Source organism: Podarcis melisellensis (assembly GCF_964234715.1).
Source record: "Podarcis melisellensis genome assembly, chromosome: 10".
Taxonomy (NCBI): Eukaryota; Metazoa; Chordata; class Lepidosauria; order Squamata; family Lacertidae; genus Podarcis; species Podarcis melisellensis.
Window position 1 is genome coordinate 7,357,063 of NC_138542.1, and position 14,700 is coordinate 7,371,762.

The window sequence follows — 14,700 nt, forward strand, 5'->3', positions numbered from 1 at the left end:
CAAGGGTTAACAGCCAGTCTGCCCTAAGAGAAAAAAGAATAATCCTAAATATGGCAATTTGAGTTATTGTGAAAGCAAGCTTGTGCATTAATATTCTCTAATAGACCTTGCCAAGGAAATGAATTGTCCCCATCAAATACCCTCTCTCTACTTCTGGGTGTCTGATTATATCTTGGATGATGACCAGGAAATTTCTGAAAGTTTGGGATTCTTTTTGCACTCAGTACAGCATGGCTAAATAGGGTCACTATTTTAAGAACATTTAATTAAAAGATCAAGCCAGCTTTAAGATCAAGGCAACATCATGCCAATTTTAATTATGGGAAATCCTTGTAGTTGCATAGTAAATCTAAAAAGCAATTTGTGTGCCTGATTCAATAATATTTGTTTCTACCAGCTGGAAATGAAGCTTGTTTACTCAGAAGGAAGTCCTTCTTTGTTCAGTAGGACTTACTTCAAATCTGCATAGGATTGCAGTCAAAGAGGAGATCAGCTAACATCTTGAAACACAGGAGAAATTCAACATTGTGCTATTGCAAACATTCCATCAGTGGAAGGATTTCTGCTTTCCCAGTGGAAAAGTCTCTCTTTTTCCTCCTCATAGACGCTGTTCTGGGGCTTCCCACAAACCCCAGCCCAATTTTAGGGGTGCGGCAGGGTGACAAGAGTGGGAGAAGTCCTTTTATGGGAATTTGCTATTGTTGACAGATAGCTCAATCCAGCTCACAGAAACGTATTTCCCTATTTTTTCAGAATTTTCCAAATGTTGAAAAAGCTAATTTATATGCGTTTAATGTCACAGTGGTTATATGTCTTTGCTGGTTTTTTAACTCCTGCCATACCCGTTTGTTCTATTCTATTCTAAATTCCACGGGCTAGAAATGTGTGTAGATGCAAGAACCTTTGGGAATGAAGCTCGGTTTATCAGACGTTCTTGTACACCCAATGCTGAGGTAGGCTTGCAAGTTTTAAAATATTTCATAGTAAATCTTTTGCTGAGGGTGGCAGAATACAATTTGACTGTGTATACATATTTTCTGGTAATGAAATAGCGGCTCAGTAAATTAAAAAAATTCAGTGAATATATTCAACATAAAGTTCCAGAACGTTAGTGTTGCTAGTTTAAAATGAAGGCAAGGACAGTTGCTGTCATTTCACAGTATGCCTTTGTAATTGTAAAGTGTTATAAATATTTCCAAAGGTGCTATTTTCAGGATTCTCCAATTAAGTCTAAAAGAGGAATACATATTACTTAGTTGAAATCCTCATATATTATGCTTCCACGTAATCGTATTGGTAAGGATGTGGAAACAGAAGGTCTGTTTTTAATTTTTTAACTTAAAGTACCTGACTTGGACAGATTTTGCATATGTGGGACAAAATATGCTCTTTTGATCTCTGCACTAGAATATAGAAGGCAACCACTTTAAAGTGATTCATGATTTTTGCAACATCCCACTATATCCAGAAAACTTGTTTCCCTAGATTCATGTGCAAAGTCTAAAGAAATTTATTGGAATACTGTAAATTTGTCTATAAGCAATGGAATGGGCTATATATATCTTTAGAACTTACATAAGTTGATATTAATGATTACTATTGCAGTTGAGTGTTTCTGAACAGAGGCCTTTACCAAAGAAACAGTAACTGATTAAAGTACCTCGGTGGACCAAATCTACAATTTTTGTTTCCAAATATATTAAAAACTGTTTAAATATGTTATTTTTCTGTGTTTAGGTTAGACATGCCATTGAAGATGGAACCATTCATCTTTATATCTACTCCATCCAAAACATTCCAAAGGGAACAGAAATAACTATTGCATTCGATTTTGATTACGGAAATTGGTAAGTCAGGTTGGGCACCAAATATTAGAGCTGAGTTGTCAGGTATGAAATTGCTTTGTTATTGTTAATCAAGTGGTCTCCATTCTTATACATTTTTAAAGATTACAATAATAGGATGCCATTAAAATGCAGTGGTCTTAAACCCCACAGTTTAACAGAGAATCTGACGTTGCTGTGATATCACATTAGAATTGCAGGATCAGACATGTACATGTAACTAGCACATGTACTAGTTATGAATGGTGCTGGTAAGATTATCTTTCCACCGAACATTGCGGAGTTTAATTCAGAGTAAGCCTACAGAGGATCGGGCTACATAGAAAGCAGTACTGTGCAAATGCTTTTTACAAAGTTTTTTCCATATTTCTCTTTCTTTTTTTTTTAGCAAATACAAAGTGGACTGTGCTTGTTTGAAAGAAAATCCGGAATGCCCAGTACTTAAGCGAGGCTCTGAACCTACAGAAAACATAAATACTGGATATGATACTAGAAGAAAAAAGGGCAGAAAAGAGAGAGATGTTTCAAAAGAGAAGGAGACTCAAAACCAGAACATCACCTTGGATTGTGAAGGAGCAGCCACCAAAACAAAGTTTCCAGACAACAGACAGAGAAAGCTTTCTCCCCTTAGGCTATCAATCTCAAATAATCAGGTATTCCAGCATATTTAAAATTAAACCCATGACTCTGAAGCTTCCCATTTCCTTCAGGGTGGTGGTTGGGGCAACTCCCAAGAACACAGATTTTGTGGGCCAAGACGCCGTATGCAAATATAAAACTCCCAGACCTTCAAGGAACTGCTGGCTTGGGGCATGGGGGTGGGGTTATTTTAACTGGATGGCTTAGTAGAAGGTACCTCATCTTGAATTTTTAAAAATTAACTTGTTGAACAGCATCAGAATACTTTTGCAGATCACAAATGTAAGAACATCATGCTGTGCCTTGGGATCCAGGATCTTACCAGGGTTTGTAGGCTGGTAGCATTTATATTTCATAGTTCAGATATAACACAGAGGTAGGGAACTGTGGCCCCTCCAAATGATGGACTCCAACTCCCATGAGCCCCAGCCTACACAGCCAGTGGTTAGGGATGGTGGGAATCATAGTGCAGTAACATCTAGAAGGCCACAAGTTCCCCACTCATGATACAAGCAGCTGTTAAAAAGAAGTAACATTATTTGTGTCACATAGTTCATAGGATGTTAACTTTTTTTTAAAAAAAACACATCCTTACAAAGCATTTATTTGTTGGATTGGCAAATGCAGGAGGGATTGTTTACACAGTAATGTTTCTTTCCTCGCACATGGCTGAAAATTCAGTTCCACCTAAGGAATGGAACAGGAGCATGATGTGTAGGCTGAGGATTAGATGAATTTGAAGCGATCCTTAGTTGTACTTGTTGCTTTTCCATTTTCTTGGCAAGGCACAGCAAATGATTCCTTACTGATACTGATCTGCAGAGTCGAGTTACCATTGTTTTGGTTAGGGCATATCTGCACATATCTATTGAATAGGAGCCGTTCTCTTGCCACATGGATATACTAGCTATTCTGTGGCAGCTGTCAGAGATATTCAGTGTCCCACCTTTTTTTTAAAAGAAAAAGTTTAGATTGGTTTTTATATTCCATCAAACCCGTTGAAAACAACAAAATCCTTGGGAGACTATGTGCATGCCAGGAAAATCATTCTAGAGTAAGATCCACTTGACGCTGCATCAATTTTCTTTTTAAGTCATATGTCTAGTGGGACATGAGAGATTTAGTTTCTGTTTTAACATATTTTTTTTCTCCCTCCATTCCACCCCCAATCTGAGATAGACTAAAGGGGAACATAAAGGGAGCTATTGGGAGCCATGCAGATCAGCGCACAATCTCCCAAGACACCTGAAATCCTCTTGCCTTTCTTTTAAATGCTACTGATTAAAATGCTGTGGACAGTGATTAAAACTGGGAGGTAAGAGAGGAAGGTGTTTCAACCCACAGTGTGCACTGCTACTGAAATGGTCAGAATTCCACAGCATAACACAGCAAAATGAAATTCTGTTTTGGCAGTTGTACTTTTGGGGGGGGGGGAGTTGCACTCAGATATTTTCAACTTTTGGGAAGCCCGGTACCTCAATCGCAGAATTGTAATGAAGAGTGGTCATCTGTGCCCCAAGTAATATTCCCGTCAGGAGTATCTTGTATTTGTAATCATTTTCTGCACCCTTAAAACATCTAGTAGTTGTGAAAATTGGCTTTACGTGTCTGAAAACCTGCTTTTGAGGGTACGATTCATCACATCAAGTACTTAAAAACTTTTTTAAAGGATCAAGCAGCTAGTATTATTGACTGCTCTGTGATAAAATAGAAATTTTTCAGTAGGCAATTTTATGCACATACTAGGCATGCAGTCTTAGACACACTTGGGAGTAAGCCCTACTGGTTTCAGTGGGACTTTACTTCGGAGTAGACAAGTATGGGATTGTACTGTAAAGGAACAAATATTTTAAAAAACCTAGATTAATAGTGGATTAGCAAAGTTGCATATATATTATTAACTTTGAGGTGATGTTCTAGAACTAACCCAAAGATTGTCAGGCCAATTTTGGAGGCAAAACTGCCTACATTAAATCCTAGTTTCTTTTTTATTGTTAAAGCAGCTGACAGATTCAGGACACTTGTCTGGCTGTACTAGCTTGCATGTCTTCATACAAATTAGTACTAAAACATATTTGGTCATTTCTTTTGTTGGCAAAAAAAGATGCTTTAGTCACTGGATATTTATTTCTAGATGTATGAAAGTTTGAATCGTTGCTTTTGCATGTTACTGTGGCTAATTGGTTGGCTGCTTTTGCAGTGGTGATGCGAGGCTTTTTATGGTACAATTCTATATACATGTCTACTCAGAAGTAAGCCCCACTGAATTCAGTAGGACTTGCTCCCAGGTAAGTGAGTATAGAATTGCAGCATAAGTATCATATAGTATTTGGAGTTCCCTCGGTTATAGCAGCAGTAGTAGTAGAGCTTCTGTAAAGCAGTCATTTCCATCTTTCAGGAGCCAGATTTTATTGATGATATAGAAGAAAAAACTCCTATTAGCAATGAAGTAGAAATGGAATCAGAGGAGCAGATTGCAGAAAGGAAAAGGAAGATGGTAAGTTGGGAAGCTAGTAGCTGCTTAAAGCTGTCACTACAGATTGGTGACAGCTGCTCTTCCCATGCTAATCGTTGCTGCCTCTCTTAGGTGTTTAGTGTTTGAGAATATTTGAAATCTGCTCCTGATACATGCTAACAATATCTAAAACTTGAGCCTGTGTGTTTCTATTTTTGGCTTGAGTGTTACTTTCTGAAAAAGGGCTGTGTGTGTGTGCGTGTGTGTGTTTGCGTGCGCTTTCTTGGGAGTTTACATATTCTTGATTTTGCGCTGCTGAAGTCTTGTTGCAGATCAAAGAATGAACTTTCTCTACCTTGAGATAAGATAAAATCCCAGTATTTTCTGGGGGTTAGGGTTAGGGGGCGCAAATCCACGGGTTAGGGGGCGCAAATTACTTGCCTTGCCCCGGGTGCTGACAACCCATGCTACACCACTGTCCTGACGTAATGAAATATGAGGGTCGACTGAGCAGTTGAGAAAGTCTGGAGGAAGACATAACTGTTCACAGAATTAGCACAAAGCGAGCTGCTGATGCACCTCCTATTCCCCCCCCCCCCTTAATTTCATTGTTTTGCTGCTACTAATGTGGAGACAGCACACCTCTCTCTCCTCTGTTCCCCACTCTGAGGTCGGGTGTTCCTCCTTGGCAGGTGGCACTCTGGGAAAGGTGGCCTAGGAGAATGACTACATGCTGCCACTTTTCTACATGATCACATGCTGTAATTGGTTACATGTCTAGCCACCCCATTATCTCAGGCCACTGCTCCCAGAATGCCTTGCTCTGAGGAACGACACCTCCCCTTTCCTTCCTAAGGGATGCAGGAAGGAGAAGGAGCTGTGCTGCTGCTGGGATAGCATCCATAAAACATCTTCATTTGGTAAATCTTCCTTTGGTAATCTTGCTTCTGCTCAGGGAAATAATTAACTGCATCAGCTTTAATTTTAATTTTTAACGTTTTTCCAGTTTTCCATTACACATCATGTTTTCCTATCATACATTGTTTCTGTACAGACTTCCCAACCTAACACTCCAATGCATTCTAGATATACCTTGTTTTTTTCTGCCTATCAGTGACTTTACCCCTTTCTCTTTCATTCCTTGGTTGGAGTTAGCTGTTGCTCATAAGGTTCCCGCTTCTTGGAATTTTATTTTGGTATCATATCTTTTTAAATACTCCCCAAAGCCTTCTCACTTGCCCTTAGTCTGTTTGTTGTTCTGGTTCCTTATTTTGGGTGTCATGTTTTCTAATTCTGCAAATTCTGTCAATTTATGCAGCCGTTGTTTTTTCGTAGGAATTCCTCTTTCTTTCCAATTTCTAGCATATACTATTCTGGCTGCTGTTGCATAACACAATAGATTACGTGCCTTCATTGGTATGTCTTCGCCAGTTATAGCCAATAAGAAGGCTTCAGGTTTTGGGTGGAATGTAAATTTGAAGATCTTTTTTATCTCATAGACCATCTCCCAATATTCTTGGGTGTGTTTACACAACCACCACATGTGTGTAAAAGATCCCTCTACTGCATCAGCTTTAAAGATCTGTCAGTTAAGTTTGTGTAGGAATATATATGGGTGAGGGTGGTTATTACCAATCGCCAAAGTCACTTGCACAACAGTTTTGAGCTAGCACACAAACTAGTAGTTTGATAATTTAATGATGTTTCTGTTCTGTTGGCAGTTTCCTTGAGTGAGGAGGCCTCATTTTTTAGGTCTCTGGAAAGAGAGGCTTATAATGTAATATACGAAGGGACGTTAATAGGAATTGCAAAAGTGTGAACGCCGCTGGGTGTTATGTGGGTCTTTCATTATTCCATTATTCTTATGACCAGAGTGCATGGCATCTGATTGCAGGGTAGTGCCATGTTTCTGATGAAAGTTCATACTGCCTATACTAGGATGTTATATTCACCTGTGACATCAGCATTTATTTTATGCTGTATCTTGATTATGTTAAATTGATTCATATACTACCTTTTCTAGAAGTTCTAGCTTCTGAGTTATCTTTTAATATACCATTAATATTTAAAGGATTCCTTGTCATAAGGAAAAATACTGGTGCTAAGAAAAACTTGTGATGAAAGTAGCCTGTTTTCTCTATGTTTCAGTCGCACAAGGATTAAAAACAGTAGGCAAATCTTGGGTCTTCAACTGCTTTGTGCAACAGAAGATAATACATGCTATAACCCTTTTTTTTAATGTCCCACCAAGTTCCAGTTAATCATTTTCACCTGTATAAGGGTGAAGAGGGATCATGTTCTGTGATGAAATTTTTGGTCTTATATGGAGGAGTGGTATTATGAATAGGCCAGATGCAATTTAAGGGGAGTAAGTTAGGAAGTCCTCCACCTTTATCGGTGAAAAGCTATGAAAATCATGTTACTACCAAGCATGACACAGAATTTCCAGTTATAGTACCTTTATATAATGCATCTATTATCTGGAAATGAATTGGGAGCCCTAAAGGGCACAGCATAGCCTTGTAACAAAGTGATGAAACAGAACCAGTGTTATCCTTCACCACTGGAGAAATGGGAGCCCTGACTGCAGAATGCGAGAATGCAAACACTGTGAGGTAGTAGGTAAACTCTGTTATCTTAAGTTGTGACCTGTCTCTCTAGTCTAGAGAAATAGAGCAGACTTGGCTAGTTCTTCTCCCTGTAGCTAGGTGTGCCAGCTGCATAGCTTAGCTGCCTTGACTATTAACAATTGGAAGGTACTTGCTGATAAATTTCAAAGTGAGATGGGGGCACACAACACTTCCTAGCTTGCTAGGACAAAGAAACAAAAGTGTTAAGGCAACTTTTGTACCTGAGGCCGATACTTCCTCGGCTTCATGCAGTGACGTGTAAGAACTGCTTCCTGGAACTTTTAAGACCGTTCTTAGCAGGTACAGATCCCGCCGATCTTGGTGGAGATCTTTGCAATTCTGTCGGTATAAAACCACATAGAAATATTGCTGAAGTAAAGTGTTTTGACACACACACTCCTGAGGCTCTGTTGAGGGTGCACGGGGCCTGTTCCTGTGTGTGGTCCCTAGTTACAGTGGAAATTTTGTTTGATTCCTTGTAGTGTGATGCCATCTCTCCCAGGAACATATGCCACTGCTTCTCATCACTTGAAAGATCCCTGGTAGTTCAGCGATGATTTACTTTCATTTTTCCCTTCCCTTCACTTTGTTGTCTTATGAAAGAGTGGTGAAAGAGTGATAAGTTAAGAGCAAAGACTCATTAAAATTGGATCCATGAATGCAGGGATCTGGTGAGTTATTGGTGATGCATAAAGTGCCCGTTGGAGGTCCCCTGGCTTACATAATCAAATAATAGTTTGAATAATATTGTTCATTCTTAAGACTACTAAAAAAACATGGTAAAGTCAATATAATGGATAAAAAAATGGAATGCTTTGTCATATTAGATGGCACTTAAATAGAAATTGGGATGATAAGGTTTTCTGGAACAAAATTGATTTTTACACATGAATAGAGAACAGCCAGTGCACTAAAATGCTCCTTATCACCATGCATTACTTTTTACCATTTTGAGGAACAGAAGTTGGCATTTTGACTGGGCACCTTATGCCTTACTAACATGTGAAAACGTTGCTTAGCAGGTTTAAATGAATGCATTTCTCATGCTCTTAAGAAGTCTAAACCCCAGTATCCCACCATCACAAATTAATGTTGTTTGTCTGTGCAGGCTCTGGTACACTCAGCAGAATTTGACGAGGAGCAAAATTACACTTTGTTAGCTGTAAATTATAAATAGGTGTTTATAAAATAGTGTATTTTTTTAAAAAAATCATGGAAAGATGCTTTTTCATTCAACACAGGTTCAAACGGGAAGATAGCAATATACTGATTTAAAATTGGGTGCAATATAGTTTTAAAACGACATTTTTCATATAGACATGCACAGAAAATGTACATCATATACTTTCATTACATCTTATTCTGTTAAAAACATTAATAAGCTTATAGTATTTTAATTCTAGTTGATATTCTTCTTTCTGTACCGTATAAGGAATTGACTGAAATTTATGAGTAAATATGGTGCTTGCACTAATACATAGCTGTTTATTGTAGCTAATTTGTTTTCTTTTGCTCCAAGTTAAAAAAAACCACAGTGCCGTGCCTGCGTGTCAAACATCAGTATATAAGCTGGTATATAATAATAGTGCTGATCCTGTAACTTGTTTTGGCCGTTGTGCAGAAACAGTTGGAACATGGCTAAGTTTTATGTACTTTTATTTTATCTTCAGCATGCATTGCTTAAAAATTAATGTTGCTTAATTCTTCAGACCAGAGAAGAACGGAAAATGGAAGCCATTCTTCAAGCTTTTGCCAGGCTAGAAAAAAGAGAGAAAAGAAGAGAGCAGGCTTTGGAAAGAATTAGTACAGCTAAAACTGAAATTAAACCTGAATGCAAGGAAACGCAGATCATCAACGAAACAGAATTTGTACAGGTAGTGACATATAACTTTATTAAGTTTAAGCTGACTTGAAAGATTAAGCTTTTCTGTTATGTGTTTATGTTTGGGCAACACTTTGCTGCTATATGTTACTGAGCAGCTTTCTTTCACATCATCAAGGCTTTGTGTTGACCCAAAAGAGTGCCTTCAAAATCCCTTATAAAACTCCAGACTTCTGAAATGGTACTTGGAACAATGTGCATATTGTTAAAAGAAGACTGTCATTATGTGATACCAAAGTTGCCTCATCCATTGCTGAAAATGAATATTTTGGGATAGGGGGAAATCACATTAGAAATCACTTTCAAATATGTACTTACTATTGGAAAAATTACATAGCGGTTATTCTTTCTAGCTATACAAGGTATGCAGTTTATCTGACGTTGGTGTTTCATGCATTTTACAAGGAACCAGCAAAAGAGGAAACTGCCACTAAGCCAACCCCTGCCAAAGTCAGTAGGACAAAACAGAGAAAAAGTTTCTCTCGGAGCAGAACTCATATCGGACAGCAGCGGAGAAGGCACAGAACTGTTAGCATGTGTTCAGATATTCAACCATCCTCTCCTGATGTGGAAGTTAGTTCACAGCACAATGAGCCGGAAAACACTGCACTTTCAGCTGAGCCTGAAACGGAGACAACTGTTCCTGAAATAGTTCCTGAACCAGAACCCCCAGCACTTAACAAATGCCCTACTAAATATCCTAAAACAAAAAAGGTAAATGTATTTCTAAGCTTAAACTGATACTTTCATTTGCGTATTAAATGTCTGCTGTGATGTTCTTTGCAAAGCAGCTCAGGGCAGCATTTAAGCAGGAATATACTGGTTATCAGCTCTGTTTTGGGATGAGGAGGAGGAGGGAGTGGCAATGGTTTCTTGTTTGAGCAAGCGCAGTAATGCAGGGGTACCACAAGAAGACCTTGTATGGTTCTGAGATGCATTATTTAAAGAAGGCAAGCGTGCTTTCTTCCTCTTGTACACTCACTTCCCCTAGGAAAAATAGGGAGGAACCTGGATACTAGAAGGTAGAAGATGAGACTGAGTCTCTGGTAGGAAACCTTGGGTAAGGATCAGGGGCCCCTGTTAACAGGAGGGGGCCCCCACCCCCCCATCCAAGACACCAGAATGCCATCATGAGATGGGTAAATAGGGAGAGGTGCAAGACAATGGAAAGACCTCAAAAAAGCAACAAAATATGTTAAGGTAGGTCTTCACAAAGGCCCAAGAAACATAAGTGAAGACCTCTGGGTGGTGGGACTACTCCATCTCCAATGCTTTTGGGTAGGGAATGCTGACTAAATTTTTGAAGTCAGAAAATGAAGGGAAGGCTAAAAGGTCTCCGTAATTCCTCATACCTCCCAGGAGTTACCCTCCTATCTAGGAGAAGTGAATGCAATGACTTTCAGGGTAGGGAGGATCACAACACTGAATTATTGCACCTTAAGGGGCATGCGTCATGATTTGAGTGTCTGTCTGCAAGCAGGAACAGTTGACATCTCTTATTTTGTCCTATAGGATGCATCTCCTGTGAGGAGTCCTAGGTCTGGAGTTTGCCTTCCACTGAGAGGGAGAAAACACAGCATAGGCCTCCCTGTGAAGATATTGAAAGAGTTCATGTTAGGCTTTTTCTGTGAAACCGTAGGCCATGGCATGGTTAACAGTCAGTAGTTTTCTTGGGTTGGGTTTGCTTTCAGTTGCTGCTAGCTTGGAAGGAAATAGTGATCTAGGTGTCACAGAAATAGAGCCAGTGCAGTAGTCATTGTTCTTCAGCGCTTCTTTTCCACTAAGTAGAAACAAAATCCTAAAAAAGGAAATGAAAGTTTGTGGCCATCTTTTAACTGCGGGATTGCTCCAGTTCAGTGCATGCAGCGCATCTATGGAGGGGTTTCTATCGTAGTCTGGTTTCCCTCTTCCTCTGTGGTACATATGCATGGATGTTCAGCATACCTGAGCATTCCGGGAAGCCTATATCCCAGTCCAGCCTCTCCCTTCTCAATTCATTCAGGGAACACATTCCTTGCAGCTCACATTCCTTGACCAGAAGGATGGGAAGGGCTGGACACAAATTTGTGAGGTATGTCTCCCATTCCCTATAATGGCCGGGCATATTCTTTTGTGTGCATGCCACCAGCTGTAGATTTATTGTTTGTTATATTTTTATTTTTATCCTGCCTTTCTGTGTAAGGCAACTAACAAAAACAAAACTGTTAAATGAAGTGAATGCAGCACAACAGCACAGCAATATTAAATAATGCAATATTACCAGTAAATAATAGGTAAGGATTCTGCCATAGCACCAGAGGCTCTCTGAATTAAGAGGGGGCTTTCATCAGAAGACCAGAGAGAAATAGGCAGGCTTCTCAAGGAGAGAGTTCTAGAGCCCGGAGTAACAACCGGGAAATATGTTTCTGATGTTTACAACAGCAGCTACATACAGAGAGCATGTCACAGTAGCCCAGTGTGGATATTAACAAGGCTTGAGTAATGTAAATGGAAAGGGTGGTCTATTCCTGGTCACTGCTGCCACCTGAACAGCTCCAGGAAACTCCCGTTTTTAAATTCAAACTTTTCTTAAGATAACGAAATTGATTGGAACTTCAAGAGAGGACAGGCTGCTTGATCCGGCTCAAACAGTCCAATCCTGTTCACATTTACACAGAAATAAGTCTCACTGAATTAAGAGTGTGCTTTAGGTTGCTACCTCAGTGAGCAAAGAATGGCTGGGCTTGTGTGTGGTAAAAATGGTGACACCCATTAGAAAAAAACATAAGGGAAGGCTTATTCTACAAGAACACCCCGCCATCCTGCATGCATTTAGACAGAAAAACTTAGGAACGAGTAAATTAAAAAGGATTGCTGATGCTTGTAGTACACACATCACTTAGTTTAAGAATGCAGGTTGTTTCTCAGTAGCATTAGCAAAAAAAGCTGACATCAGCCTCGCTGACTACAACTTTTAAACAGTGGCATTTTACCACAAATTTACCACTTTCTAGGATTTGACAGCAAATCAGCTCTTACCGTCTAGTATATTTTACCTTGACACAGCAGCCATGTCTACACAATTAAATGCTGGTTTAATAAGTCAGAATACGTATGAGCTCTGTGTACCCACTCACAATTCTTTCCTGTGAGCAGGGAAACAAGCCAGGAACCCCCAGTTTCCCCATTCGATCAGGAATTAAGGTTAATGGCTTTCAAACAAGCTCTGATGCAAAGCCATGGGTTTAAAGTGGCTTACAAACTTGCTTGTTTAGAAGTCATTAACCTGATTGTGCAAACCTGGTCAGTTACCTGGATTACCAGTGAACCTATAAACGGTGTATCTGTGTGCAGTTACAGCTTCATTAGTTACCATAGTATTTGCACTCTCCCATAGTACTGAACATGGTCTTAATGTACAGTTGATAACTACCTTCAGCAGAAGGGCTATGTTGACTTTTCCCTTTTCTGTTTAGCACTTGGTGAGTGAGTGGTTAAGTGAGAAGAACGAGAAGACAGGAAAACCGACGGACAGCCTTTCAGAAAGGCCCCTGCGTATAACGACAGATCCTGAGGTTTTGGCTACACAGCTGAATTCTTTGCCCGGTCTCACTTACAGCCCACATGTATATACGACTCCTAAGCACTATATTCGTTTTACATCGCCATTCCTTTCGGAAAAGAGGCGCAGAAAAGAACCTGTGGAAAACATTGGCTCTTGCAAGAAGGTAGTGTTTCCTTTTTGTTTTTCCTCCTTTTGATATTAAGACAAATAGCTAATTCTTAAACCTTGTAAAATATCTACAGACTTGATAAGGCGGGTGGCTACTGGTGAAAGGCTTTTGCATAGTGCTACCTATTCATTAGGAGGGACGCGGGTGGCGCTGTGGGTTAAACCACAGAGCCTAGGGCTTGCTGATCAGAAGGTCGGTGGTTCGAATCCCCGCGACGGGGTGAGCTCCCGTTGCTCGGTCCCTGCTCCTGCCAATCTAGCAGTTCGAAAGCACCAAGTGTAAGTAGATTAATAGGTACCACTACAGTGTGAAGGTAAACAGCGTTTCCGTACGCTGCTCTGGTTCACCAGAAGTGGCTTAATCATGCTGGCCACATGACCCGGAAGCTGTACGCCGGCTCCCTCGGCCAATAAAGCGAGATGAGCGCCACAACCGCCGAGTCGTCCATGACTGGACCTAACGGTCAGGGGTCCCTTTACCTTTACCTATTCATTTTGTCATCAAATAAAGACCTTATTTTCCATGAACTGTTAAATAACGACTTAGTCCACTTTTTGTTCCCCTTGTAAAAGTTTATGCTGTCATGTCTTATATTATTTTGTAAAACAGACTATTGAGTTTTTTAAAAAATTGCACATGGCCTGGAAATGATTTAAATCAATAATTATAATGGATCTCACTTGGCACCCACGGACTAGAGTTTAATTATATTCTTTTTCCTGCCCAGCGTTGGTTGAAGCAAGCTCTGGAAGAAGAAAACACAACAGTTGTAGATAGGTTTAATTCACCATCTCATGAAAGATCTAGAAGTCCCACAGTCAATGGTGAAAGTAGAAGTCCCTTGTTATTAAATGACAGTTGTTCTTTATCAGGTAAGGATTTTTGTTATATGGTGCAAGCCATCCTCTGAAATGGTTTAACCCTTTTCATCAAACTTGCAGGGGATCTCATGTTTAAGCACCCAGTTGGGCAACCACTTCTCTCTACTTACTTTTGTACTAAATGTTTATGGTTCGTGGCATCTTTCCTGCTGGAGAATATATTCACACACTGCTTGAAAGTTCAGTTGCTTCCACCAACAGAACACCCCATACCCTCTGTGTGTGACCAAGATTAAATAGAAGAGCGCTGCCCTGAGATATTTTGCTATCACAGTCAGTTCGTGAAATCTGACATATATGCCTTTCTCTCAAGCTAGGATCTATACCTCACCACCACCTTGTGGAGAACTGGGCTTGTTGGAAAGTAAATTGCAGGTCTCTAGTTATAATAATATAATAGTTTTTTATTTATACCCCGCCCATCTGGCTGGGTTTCCGCTTTCCTTCTTTAAGGAAAAGTACCTATGTGTTCTGAAAGGCATTCTTTGTGGAAATGGAAAGAACAGAGTGAAGCATCTGGAAACCAATGTATTGATTTCTAGCCAACCAATCAAGTTTTAGGGACCCACCTGATGGACTGCAAATGTTTTGCCTGTTCTGCATTTGGTGGGAGGAGGTAGAGTTGGTTGGGTGTGTGTGTTTTTCCAAGCATAGCT

At 39.8% G+C, this 14,700-nt stretch overlaps 1 protein-coding gene across 11 annotated transcripts in view; it reads left to right on the forward strand.

The window, feature by feature from the left end:
• The window catches only part of KMT2E (lysine methyltransferase 2E (inactive)), a 56,389-nt gene that overhangs the window by 33,441 nt on the left and 8,248 nt on the right, over window positions 1–14,700 (forward strand). For 9 of the 11 annotated variants that reach the window (XM_081927599.1, XM_081927594.1, XM_081927598.1 and 6 more), the window contains 9 exons: window positions 836–953; window positions 1,738–1,847; window positions 2,233–2,497; window positions 4,882–4,980; window positions 9,278–9,442; window positions 9,856–10,164; window positions 11,453–11,521; window positions 12,906–13,157; window positions 13,891–14,035. In XM_081927599.1, coding sequence (XP_081783725.1) covers window positions 836–953; window positions 1,738–1,847; window positions 2,233–2,497; window positions 4,882–4,980; window positions 9,278–9,442; window positions 9,856–10,164; window positions 11,453–11,521; window positions 12,906–13,157; window positions 13,891–14,035 — 1,532 coding nt within the window. The remainder of the gene's footprint in view (window positions 1–835; window positions 954–1,737; window positions 1,848–2,232; window positions 2,498–4,881; window positions 4,981–9,277; window positions 9,443–9,855; window positions 10,165–11,452; window positions 11,522–12,905; window positions 13,158–13,890; window positions 14,036–14,700) is intronic. The other 2 variants (XM_081927600.1, XM_081927591.1) reach the window with 2 other exon arrangements.